Below are 12,979 nucleotides of genomic sequence, written 5' to 3'. Positions count from 1 at the left end.
TTTCTACGCTGCTACCTCTTTCTAACCTTGTTTTATATGCTTCTGTAATTCATTCTTTTAGTTTATTTCAAACTAATTAAGTAAAAGGTGTACCTTCTTCCCCACTGCACTGAGTTCCCAACTTTCACCAAATTCTCAACTTACAACTTTGTTTACGATGCACTCTGTGCCTTGACTTTAAAATTCTCAACCTTGTTTCCAAATCCCTTTATCGCCTTGCTCCTCCCCATCTCTGTAATCTTCCCCCAGCCCCATAACACTTCACGATTGCAATGTTACTCTAAGTCTGGCCTCTTGTACATTCTCAATCATAACTGTCCCACATTGGTGGCTGCACCTTCAGTTGCTTGAGTCCCAAGCTCGAATTCACTCCCTACACCTCTTTACTTCGCATTCCTCCTTTGAGATACTCCTGAAAATAGCTCCATCTATCTCCTCACCTTCTATCACCTTCTGTGCCCCAGTGTCACAATTTGTTTTATAATGCTCCTGTGAACCTTCAGACGTTTCATTGCATTAAAGACATTTAATAATGTAGTAGCATGTATATTATGAGGATCAGAGCATCCCGAATCGATCTCAATCCAGTTCCTACTGAGCATGGGTCTATAGCACGAAACTGAGTCTCTTTCAGCCTTCACTGGACTCTTACTCCAAAGACCACCATCTAGTGAGCAAAATAGAAATGAGTCACCTTGGTGTGGTAGGAGCTGAGGTACATTGTTAAGCAGATTAAAGGGAGCTTTGCTCTGAATGACCAGTAAGTCCAGCGAATTCAGGAGAAATTTCCTTCCCAAAGAGCATGTAATACAATAATTGAGGCAAATAGCATCGATCATTGGTTCTCAAACTGAGGTCTGTAGCAGCTTCATCAGCACTAACTTTAAGTGACACTAACATCAGCTTTAAGTGCAAAAAAAATGAGTATATACATAGCACACTTTGCAATTGTTACAACCTTTTAGCACCAACAGGTAACTTATAATAATCCAAAATGAAAGTCATTCAGATGCATAAATTTTCACTTGACCATCTTTAATTTTCTTTTAAAAATCAAAATTACAGGCCCAGGAACCAAATTTTCAGATACATGGCATCAGTTTACAGCACTCACTGCTAAATGCAAGTTTAACCTAAAACAACAACTATAATTGAACCAGAAAATATTTGAAGTCCCAGTTCATTCCCAACAGCACGTTAGCCAATAAAATAGACAACAAGAGTTTCCAAGAGGTAAAATGAAATTGCAACATTTCAACTGAAACCTTGCTAGAGCAATTTTTTTTTTCCTTAAAGATGACCAAAATGTCATTTTTTTTAAAAAAAAAACAAAAAGTAAAAAGATTTGCTTTCATCAGTAACGACCAGGTCAAAAGAAATAACCCGTTAAAGAATCTTTCCGTATAGCCACCCTTTTCGTCCAGCCCATGTACTGTATGTGAAGTATAACCTCTTGTGGAGTGAGCATCCTTCTCCTAAAATACACAAAGATGTAACTTCTTCATCGCTTAGAAAAGGTTTAGTATACAAAAAAAACACAAAAAAGAACCAGCCTGAGTAAAGGTCACAACCAACTTCACAATGACCCAGACCGTTTTTATCCATTATGAATGTAGCTGTCCTTCTCAAGTCTCTATTCTCCACCTTTCTGTTCCTGAAGAGCTTCTTTATCACTTGGGACAGATCGGTCCAGCTCCTGTTCATCTTGCTCACCTTTGCTCTTCGGTTCCTTTGCTTCCGAAGGCTCTTTTGATTCTTGACAGCCGTCACTCTCGGGGGGAAGAGAGGAGGTGTTTCTTTTCCATTTTTCCTCAATGTCATTTTTTGCCACTTCTTGCAGGTTGTATTTGCGAAAAAGTATGTAGTCCTGAACAACGCTCACACAGCAGACGCCTTTGATTATTTCCACAATAATGGTATACTCGGGGTTGTTAAGGTCCACTTTGTTTTCGGCATTCAAATTTATTACTACCCCTGAAAAATTGCAAGTTGAGTCAGTGTTCCTTCCAAATACAAGAGGGAGAGAAAAAAAAATCAGCAAACGAGAGCTTTTCCCAGCAGATACACCCACAGAGTCAAAGAATATGAACATAAATGCATGGGAGTATCTACAGGGTTCACCTAACAGCATGTGCAACTCAACAGTAAATCACTCTACTTGGGTAAATGCCAACGGTTGTTGAATTTTAACCAACTGATATTTTACTTCATTTCAAAATTCTTATTGCTCTGAAATGGCATAAATAGAGTAATTGCTTTGACAACGACTTTCCGAATTAATATAGGGCTAGGTTTGATTAAACGATTGCATCAATATATTAAATTCCAGACCAGAGTAGCAAAGCGTTCCAACACTTTTTTTTATTCTTTCACGGGATGTGGGCATCGCTGGCTCGGCCAGCATTTATTGCCCATCCCCCAATGCCCTTGAGGCGGTGGTGGCAAGCTGCCTTCTTGAACCGCTGCAGTCCACATGGCATAGGTACACCCACAGTGCTGTTAGGAAGGGAGTTCCAGGATTTTGACACAGCGACTGTGAAGGAACAGCGATATAGTTCCAAGTCAGGATAGTGTGTGGCTGACAGAGGAACTTACAGGTGGTGGCATTCCCATGCCATCTGCTGTCTTTGTCCTTCTAGGTGGTAGGGGTAGGGGTAGGTTTAGAAGGTTACGGGGAGAAGGCGGGAGAATGGGGTTGAAAAACTTATCAGCCATGATTGAATGGTGGAGCAGACTCGATGGGCCGAATAGCCTAATTTCTGCTCCTATGTCTTATGGTGCTGTTGAAGGAACCTTGGTAAGTTGCTGCAGCATATCTTGTCGATGGTACACACTGCTGCCACTGTGTGTCGGTGAAGGAGGGAATGGATGTTGAAGGTGGTGCACGGGGTGCCAATCAAGTGGGCTTTGTCCTGGATGGTATCCAGCTTCTTGGGTGTTGTTGGAGCTGCACTCATCCAGGCAAGTGGAGAGTATTCTACCACACTCCTGACTTGTGCCTTGTAGATAGTGGATGGGCTTTGGAGAGTCAGAGGTGAGTAACCCCCCCAGGATGCTGATAGTGGAGGATTCAGCAATGGTAATGCCATTGAATGTCAAGGGCAGATGTTTGGATTTTCTTGCTCTCCATCTTTACAAATGTGCTCTGTACTATTAAAACTGAAAACACTCAGGGTGATGTTGAATATTGGTGCACGAAGATCTTCAGCTCTACCAAACTTAAATGGATAGAGGTTTGAGTTCCACTCCACTCAGGGCGGGACTTTCTGCACCTGCCCGCTGCTGGGATCTTCCGGTCCCACCACAAGTCAATGGACTTCTGGCTGGGGCGCTGCCTCACCCGCAGCAGGTCCTACCCGCAACGGGGCCAGAAAATTCCGGCCTTAGTTCCTGATACGTGCAACAACCACCCAAGGAAGGATAGGGAAAAAAATGGTAGCAAGCTGATTTTGACCCTACTGGCAGAATATTGGGAGGGGGAAAAGCAATGGCAGGGCCTGCAGGCAGGCTGCATGGCCACCTTATTGTATATAAAGTGTCAGAGCAGGCAGACAATGAAAACAGAAACATTTACAGGTAAAGAAATCAGGAGGAGTTAATCCAGATAAATGCTATGGGATAAGCATTTTAGAAAAAACTAGAAATATTCAAGCAAAACCTATAATACCAGTCTTTTCACATTGGAAAAAAAAGCCCACATCTTTCCACAACTTAGTTTCACTGCTAAATTCATCCGCATTTAATCCAACTAACATCTCTAAAAAACGGAAAATGTGGTATCTACCTGCCAGAGCCTTGATGACATCATCTCTGCTCATGTGACTATTGTTTCTGGCTTTGTAAACAATCTGGAAAGTAGCCTTTTTAGGAACCTTAAACCAGGGTTCCAGGAAAGTCTCAAAATACTTTGGGATCTCCTCCATGAAAGCCTTGCATGACCCCGACACTGGCAACATCCGCAGTATAGCACGAGTCTTTTTCTTCTTGGTTGCGTACAGATCCTTCAGAATGTAGTGCACTAATTTGTCCGGTTCTGTTTTTAGAACAGAAAAAATCCACTTAGATTCCCAAGTACAGCAGCCCTGGCTTCCACATCACAAATGGTAGCAAGAGTTTCATTCAAGTCTACACAAGTATATTTCAATGAAATCATATCCAAATCAGGTGTACATGGCACCTTCTGTACGTATGCCAAATAAGCTGTTCATTCAAAATGTTCATACAAGTAGATTCAGTTACTCAGATGCAACCAAAACTCATTTCTTGAATTGAGAATGACCTCTTGCTTGAAACACAGTGGTTTCAGAGAAACACTCACACATCATAGTCTGAACGCAAATAGCAATTAAATCAATGGAATGTTTGAGTTGAAAAGGAGGACACTGGTTGATGTGCAGCAGGAGTACTTGGGCAGAGGGTAATGGTCCTCCAACAATTCATACATATTTAAAAGGGACTGTCCCTGTAAACGTAAAGCAAGAAACAGAAGATGTCTGATCAACCATTTTATTTTCAAAAAGATTATAAAGGACAGCTAATGTAACTTTTCTCATTTAGTGATTTGGACAGGGAACACCTTGCAGGTCTTTGGTGGCCTTCTTTGTTTGAAGCATTATCAAGTTACATTCTTCACTGCCAAAGCCACTCACTACTGCAGGATTATTCTGCAGGGCAAAGATAACCCCTAGCTTCTTTTCTTCATTATCAGCCATTTTCTTAAATCCCTGTCACTGGACCCTTCCATTACCAACAAAAAAGTATGAGGAGTTCATGTAGTCCTTTGTCACCAAGACTAAGACCATCCACTCACCTGCCTCTGCTGATTCTGCAACTGCACCCCCCACCACCCCCAACTCTTTCCCTTTATCCAGTAAGCCAAACTTCTTCCTGGGAACTCCCCCCACCACCCCACCCCTCTGCTTACCATAGCCCTGAAACTATGTCTCCCTCTGGTTTCTCTCCTATCTCCCCCACATGCTCTTCTGAACTTGTCTCATCCACAAGACCGCTCATTTGACCCCATTCCCATCTGTCTCCTCTTCATTGTCCCCATGCTGGCTGACATGATTAACGGCTCCCTCTCCCTTTTAAAAAACATTGGAACCCTTCTGTTCTTGCAACTTATTTCACACCTCCAACCTTGTTTCCGTCTTCCAAACCTTTGAAAAAGTTATCACCTCACAAATCTGTGTCCAACATTCCCGTAACTCCGTTTGAGTCTCTCCAATCAGATTGCTGCCCGACCATAGCACTGAAATGGCCCTAGCTAAAATTACAAACTACAACCTCTGTGATAATGATCATGGTGCATCAGGGTTCAAAATACAGGGGTGGCAAGCAACTTTGCCCTTGAAATCTGACAAATAGTCTGCGAAAAATCAAAGACGGGGGTGAAAAATTCAAGAAAGATCATCCCCATTACTTATTAGCTTACATTATGGCTGAACGATTGCCGACACAGGCATCTCAGAGTAGGAAAATAATACAGAGTTTGACTGGAGGAGTGGTGAGCGTGGAAGAGACAGAATCTCCGAGTAACTGCTCTTCCAACCAGAGATTCTGTCTTTCCCATGTTCACTGCTCCAGCTCCTCCAATCACAGGTTCCCTCCCTCCCACTCTTGCTGCTTCTCCAAAGACAGAATTTATGATTGGTGGCACAGCAAGGGCAGGAGTTTGGGGTGGTGGGGGAGCCTTTGATTGGAGATCAAGGAGCAGTAATCATGGGCAATGAGTCCGACCTATTCAAATACTGCAGGACCAAGAGGCAGAGGGCAAGAGGGAAGCAGAAAAAAGGAGAGAGGAGGGAGAGGGCAGCTAGAAATCTAGTAACGTCACCGGGAGCAGGCCCAGGGAGCTGCCTGTACTGAGAATGTCTTCAAGGGAAGCAGCCAGTGGAGAGAAGCTCCATCCCATTTTAATTTCTGAGTAATTCTGTGGTGGTTATTGTGGATGGGGAGGCAATCTTAGTTTTATTATTGTAAGCTGGGAATTGAGTAATGAACAGAGGCTTTTCAGATGGCACGCAACTTCAGCTCATTGTTCAGCATTGGAGGAAATCTGGAACCATTTTGCACAGTTGTTGAGTTTGTAGAATAATTATACCCTAATGTCCAACCTAGATTCTTCTAGCTCTTTTCCAGTGTGCCTGATCTTTTGATTCATGATTGCCAGACATTTTGACATCTTTTCCAAACTCTGTAAGGTGCCCACTGTGAGCTGAGGCAAGGATAGCATCCCTTTAGGTGAAATTTGCCACCTTTGATTGTTAACATATTTGATCTATACCCATGCTGACATTATCAATTATTGATTATTTTCTATCATCGTCTCTCTTTCTGAAATCATGATTTATCCCCCCAACGATAAACAGGCCCCCGAAAAACAAAAAGTAGCCCATTACAAAATTAAGCTGGGCAGTTTTTTTCCCCCTCAAGAGCCCTCAGAAAAAAAATATTTCGATCCCTGTGTTGCATCATTCCTCCATGACCTCTTTTAAGCCCTTGACATTGTGGACAACAGCATTCTCTTTCAACACCTTATCTCCACCATTCAGCTCAATGGGACTACCCTCACTTGGTTCCACTCAGCTATTCAATCATTGGGAGACCACATCTAGCAACACCTTCTATCCCTTACCTATCTTATGACCCATGGATTCCCCAAGACTAAAATCATAATTTTCAGTATCCACAACAAACTCCATACCCTTTCCATAGACTCAACTCCCTGCCCAGCCATATTTGGAACCTTCGGGTTGCAGAATCACAAACTGAACATTGACCCCCGATTTCTCCACCTCTGTAATAGCAGCACCTGCGCCCCCACTTCCCGTGAAAAAGCAACACTTAGGAAATTGGAACTTTATAACAATCATGGGGCAACTTAAACCACTGAGTTGGCACCTTCGTGTCGCTGTATCTCAATACTTTAGATCATCAAGAGCCTATTATGCAACAAGTTGTTTGCAGCATCTGCCCTATATGCAGCTGAGGAACTCTGAAGCTAACACTAAAGCAACAAGCTAATATATTTCCACTTGGTACTTCACAATGGTGACAAGGGTTTTTCCAAATGATTGCAATGTACACACATTACTCCCAACAGTGGAATAGAATTCAACCCAGATCAAAAAAATATTCACCAATGTTGAGAGTTCTGATGAAGACAACATTGTTGGCTCCGCTGTCCAAGGCCTGGAATCGACGCAGTTGATTCTGTGTTGACGTGCGGATCTGCTTTACTTCCTTCTTCAAAGCAGCTTCAGCATCGTCGTCATCACCATCTTCCTCATCCTCACTATTAGATTCTTCTACAAACTGAGAAAAGCACGGCAGTAATACACTTGAAAAATATGAACATTTCCAAAATGATAAAGCAGCAGTGTGTTGATAGCTGCAAGTTAACATTTATCTGCAACAAACCTCTTCCCCCACCCAAAATTTAGTATTTGTCACAGGGAGAAGTGCATCAAATAAAGTTAGAAGTGTGTGTACAATGCGAACCACTTATGTTCACTGTGGTCAGAGAAACAACTTAATATCCATGTCTAAAATTTGAAAAGCATTTTGCTGTTTTCATTAACTCAGTCAATTCACTGCACTAACAAGTGACTAACAGACATCCACAAATGCTGCACTCACTAAAGCTTAAAACTGGAATTTATGTATCTGGAAGCAGCCAAAATTCATTACATCAGACATGAAAGTATCCTCGTGCCACATCAATTGGTCTCTAATAAAGGATATTTCAATTTAAAATCAATGGTTTTTAAAGGGCTTTCTCCTCAGCAAGTCTGGAATTTAGTTCATACATGGCAAAAAGTGATTTTGTTATAAATGGGTTGCACTATATATCTAAAAACATAAGTGCAAAATTAGAAGAAAACACTACATTGAAGATATCTTGTGATCACTAGACCCTTTATAAAAAAATATAATCTACTACCTCTTTTTTCACCTTGCAATTGGCAAATTAACTGTATGTTTGCTTCAGTAGTGCTCAGAAATGAAGCACTGAAAGAGGCAACTGTTCATGTTCAGATGTTACAGAGCACAATAGCTTAAATAGCCCACAAGGTTAGGTTAATTACTCTGGACACCCAAAAATAAAAGTACTCGTTTCTCATTCAGTTTCAAATTCAGTGTGGGTTATTACCCTCAGAAAGGACATTAGGATGTTTTACATTAAAGGTGCTATATAAATGCAAACTGTTGTTATTGTTGAGAAGGATTAAGAGATTACTGTTGTAACAGTTAACAGCGCTGTTGTTACAATAGTAAGTCGATAAAATGAAAACCATATGACAATGTTACCAACACATGCTCCGAATTCTAAACTTTCAATTAAAACCCTTAAATGTTTATGTCATCCTAACAACTCATCTTCCTCCTCATCCTATAAAACCTGAGGTTGTAAACATTCAAATTCCCCAAAAACAAAACTTTGATCAAACAGCAAAATTGTTAACCAACACTAACTGTGTACGTCAAATTTTAGACACATGGAGCAGAATTTTCGATTCCCTTCAGGTTGGATTGGATGCAGGGGGGCAGAAACTCGGCATCGGATAGCAGCACATTCCTGCCTCTGGGTCCATTTTGGTGGAGTCAGGTTTGGGGCGTAAATGGCAGGCAGCCTATTGAGGCAATTCAAAGGTGAATTAAGGTCACTGTTCTGAGGCTGACTGGAATCTTACAGTCTGCCGGAGTGAAACCCAGGTCAGCAAAAGCACAGCCAATGCACGGAGGCCTCCCAACAACAGTCCATCATTGGGGGGGCGGGGGGGGTGGAATCCAGCACTTAAGCAGCATTTTAAATCCCCTCCATAGCAATGATATGTCAGCTGTGGCCAGTTCTAATCTATCTTTTCCAATAATCTTAAGAAGACATTAAGAGTCTTAAAAGCCATTAAGAATCATACTGGACTCGAAACGTAAACTCTGCTTCTCTCTCACAGATGCTGCCAGACCGGCTGAGTTTTGACAGCACTTTCAGCTCTCTAACATCCGCAGTATTTTGCTTTTATCTCCATCTCGACCCGCCCTTTCTCTCTCCTACATACATCGGCAGCTCCCACCTCTGACAGTGGGGCTATTAATCGGAACATGCGGGTGGGCCTCCTGCTGGCCCTCCAGCCTCAGGAGCCCACAGGCAGTGAGCACACTCTCTGGTCACTAATTTGTCACATCCATACAAAATTGCGGTCCGCAGCCAACCTCATGTGGGGTCAGGACCCAGAAATGCACCCAACGTCGGGGGGTGGGGGGGGGGGGGGGGGGGGTCACTCAAATCCAGCCCATGGTCCATACATTTTCAGGCGCTAAGAGAGTTGGTGTTTTGGAAATGTGATTTTGGAAATAAGTCTTTTATTTAAAAAAAAATCTCTAAGGTTGCAACTTCCGAATCGAAAGGAGTTTCGAGTTGCTTGCATGGCATCAATTTCCCAGTTCACACTCCCCCCAGAGTAAGAGATGCGGGGGGTCTGGCTGCACTGCACCTTCTCTGGGCCATACAGCTGGTCCGCATATTCGTTCAGCAGGCTGTACGCCTCAGCCGTACATTTCTTCTCGTTCATGTTGCAGGTGATGAGCAGCCCTTGCATCCCCACCTCCAGCTCCCGGCTCCCGCGGTGCTTCTTGGCCGCATGGCTCAAATATGCGCCCTTGCTTCTCCTCTTCGCTCTTGGCTCTGTTGCCATTGCTGTTGAGAAAGGGAAGAGAGTGGCTGAAATTGACAAGAAGGTCACAGGAAGGGTAACCAACTGGAAACATGTGCAAAACAGCTTGAGCTAGATAGATAGATAGATATAGATATATCATAGTGTGTGCATCATTTGAACGTACGCAATAAAGAACCTCGACCCACACTTACTGCGGCTTCAGTCCAAACCACTTTTACTCTACAGGACTCCTCCTTTTAGCATCATTAAACTGCGACACTATAATGTACAGCCTGCCACTGGGTCCTAGCGCTAAATGCATTCGCTACTCCTGTGTTACAATTTTGCAAATTGTTAAGGCTGGCATTTTTCTGAGTGAGCTGTCAGGAATTTTAAAAACCGAAAGCAAGACACCAAAAGCAAGACCTTCAAAAAGCCCACCTCCCCCCCCCCACCACCTGTCTCAGGAAGCGCATGCCTTCATTCGTTCTGAATATGCCTGCCCTAGAAAACTGGATAATGGGGCAATAAGACAAAGGGAAAAGGTTGTGACAAAATAACAAAGAGGGCTTGGTAGCATGTGTAAGGGGGATTGGGAATGGGTCCATTTGTGCAAGCAGATGTGTAAATCAGGTCTGCTTGCGGGCACAGTGATTTTTAAAAAGCAGCAATAAAACACAGGGCACACTTTACAAAAAAACTACTGCGGATGCTGGAAATCCAAAACAAAAACAAAATTACCTGGAAAAACTCAGCAGGTCTGGCAGCATCGGTGGAGAAGAAAAGAGTCGACGTTTCAAGTCCTCATGACCCTTCATTTGTTCTGTTGAAGGGTCGTGAGGACTCGAAATGTCGACTCTTTTCTTCTCCACCAGTGCTGCCAGACCTGCTGAGTTTCTCCAGGTAATTCTGTTTTTGTTACAGGGCATACTTTACTTTGTCCAGTTTTCAATTATCAAAATTACCAGGTAGTATGCTTACAGTGAACATGTACACCAGCTAGCAGTGTTGTTACAACAACAATCTTATAACACCTTTAAATGTATTAAAACACCCCAAGGTGTTTCACAGAAGCAAATTCGACCAACCAAAAGCTTGGTCAAAGTGGTAGGTTTTACGGAGCGTCTTAAAGGAGGAAACAGAGGTGGGGAGGGAAAAAAGTGTAGGGAGGGTATTCAGAGTTTGGAGCATTGCCTGCTGAAGGCACCGCCACCAGTGGTGGAATAACTAAAATCTAGGGATTTTAGGCCAGAAGCCGGAATTAAAGGAGTGCAGATACCTTCAGTGTGGTTGGAGGAAATCACAGAAATAGGGAGGGGCCAGGCCATGGAGGGACTTGAAATAAAGGATGAGAATTTTAAAACTGACACATTACTTAGGTAAACGCAGGTTGCAATTTTCTGTCATGCCTGTTGATTAGGAATCACATTTATTCCATATGACAATAGATATCAGGAAAGTTTCTGAAAAGGTTGTGTATTTTTATATAATTACTGTAACTTCCAACTAGTGCCAGAAAGTGCTGGCCCACAGGAATCAGAAGAAATAAATGCACACTGACCTGGTCTTGAAAATTACGTTGACACTTCAGTTCACCAGAGCTGCCTGGGACCTGCATTGAAAGACTCCTCGCAGGCCCCAGCGAACTCTAGCTCCAGCGGATTCTAGGGGGCCATGTCCCTTTTTGACGGCACTAGCTGCCGTAAAGCAGGTAAATTTAAAGGGCCAGTGAAATTGACAGGCCAGGGTGGAGGTAAGTCTCTAAGGTAAACAGATAGGATTTTCGGGGTGGGTGTGTCCGGGGGCATAGGTCGGAGGTCCGGGTGTGGGGGGCGAGGATGTGGGTCTGAGTCCGGGGGTTGGGTGGGAGTCGAAGGTCCGGGGGGGAGTCAGAGGTCAGAGGTCCAGGGGGTTTTGTGGGGGGTCTGAGGTCGGTGGGGGGGAGGGTTCAGAAGTCTGTGAGGAGTGGGGTGTTCGAGGTCGGGGGGGGTGAGGGTGTTGGAAGTCAGGGGGGTGTCAGAGGTCATGGAGGAGTGTCGGGGTTGTGGGGGGAGTCCTGTGGGGTCAGTCTGGGTCTTTACAATAGTTATTTAGAAGTTAGAAGAGGTTTTAATTCTTCTAACTTTTTCTGGGTAACCATTGGTATAACCCTGGTGGAACTATCCAAAGTTTGTGATTTAAACCATATTTTCAGATAGTTCCCAGCGCAGTGCAATTGTCCAGGGGAAGTGTGCACTTCTGGACAATTGTCATGCAAACCCTTACCTGGGAACTTCCCAGAGGGGTTTCCCAACTCATCTTTGGAGTACTCCCAAACCCGACACTGGGGAGCTTGAAAGTTACGGGCCATTGACTTTTTTGTTTGAGATGACTGCAGCAGAAATCTGAATTCAAGCCAGTTATAATAACTCCAAATGAACTACTGGCAGAGGGAACAATAATCAGTGGCATCAGGGCATTGCATCTTGATGTACAGGTTGACTGTTGAGTCTGATGGCAGTAGAAGCTGATTGCCAAATCGTGTGAGAAGCTGTACACTTTAAATTAACTCAAGCACTATGGACTTGTAAAGTGGAAAAGCTCATGAGCCTATGTACTGGATAGTAGGTTGGCATCCCCCATTTGGCTTGAAAAATAAGACAAATACAATGGCCAAAATACTGACAGATGCAACTCCTGCTGTAAGAGTAAATAAGGCATTCAAAGCTTTTTTATCTTCAGCAAAATAATTGTCACAATATCAAGACATGATCGCACGCTTATCCTGCACCCCTTCCCCATGCTCCTGCCTCCAATCAGTCAGTTTTAATCTTGGCAAAATATGGATATCCACAACCTCAGAATATGCACTAATCGGTATTCTGCTCTAGCCTTTTCCTGCTCCTCACATAGTCTCCTGCATTTTTATTTTTTCCTAGTTACACACACACTCATTCAACAAGAAGAAAAATAATGCTAAAGTCATCATTAATGGAAGGATAACTGCCCCAAAATAGGATCACCCAATTTACACTGGCACTCGGCATATTGCCATCTTTAAAGGGGCCCATCACCTTTCTTTCAGAATACAGATAATTAGTCACTGATTATGATCATTTTTATTATTACTGATGTTAATTAGCCTACTTTCAGCCTGCCTAATTAGCACTAAAACCCTTAGCATAAATTTTTACTGAGCATATGCAGCACCAGAATTAAACTACTGTTGAGTTCTTTTGATTGTTTAATGGGTAAATACTTCACATTATTAAACATGATGAACTGTACTGATTCATACAGACCATGAACTAGTCCTATTTTAGATTGCTTTAGATGATTTC

The 12,979-nt window shown here is 43.1% G+C and overlaps 1 protein-coding gene across 2 annotated transcripts; it reads right to left on the bottom strand.

The window, feature by feature from the left end:
• Nucleotides 1–1,014: 1,014 nt before the first annotated feature.
• On the bottom strand, nt 1,015–10,128 carry thumpd1 (THUMP domain containing 1). 2 transcript variants are annotated; one of them, XM_078558968.1, is made up of 5 exons: nt 9,872–10,128; nt 9,498–9,700; nt 7,143–7,317; nt 3,785–4,033; nt 1,015–1,974 (listed from the first exon to the last, which is right to left on the bottom strand). In XM_078558968.1, the coding sequence occupies exons 2-5, from the start codon at nt 9,696–9,698 to the stop codon at nt 1,634–1,636; spliced, it is 966 nt and encodes a 321-aa protein (XP_078415094.1). In that variant the 5' UTR covers nt 9,699–9,700; nt 9,872–10,128; the 3' UTR covers nt 1,015–1,633. The 2 variants fall into 2 exon arrangements, with proteins under 2 accessions (XP_078415094.1, XP_078415095.1); XM_078558969.1 differs by having other exon boundaries at nt 9,844–9,924.
• Between the last annotated feature and the right edge of the window lie 2,851 nt (nt 10,129–12,979).

This window comes from Cetorhinus maximus, chromosome 15 (assembly GCF_964194155.1).
Source record: "Cetorhinus maximus chromosome 15, sCetMax3.hap1.1, whole genome shotgun sequence".
NCBI classification, from domain to species: Eukaryota; Metazoa; Chordata; class Chondrichthyes; order Lamniformes; family Cetorhinidae; genus Cetorhinus; species Cetorhinus maximus.
Note: the sequence above shows the minus strand (reverse complement) of the source record. Positions and strands in the feature narration are given on the sequence as shown.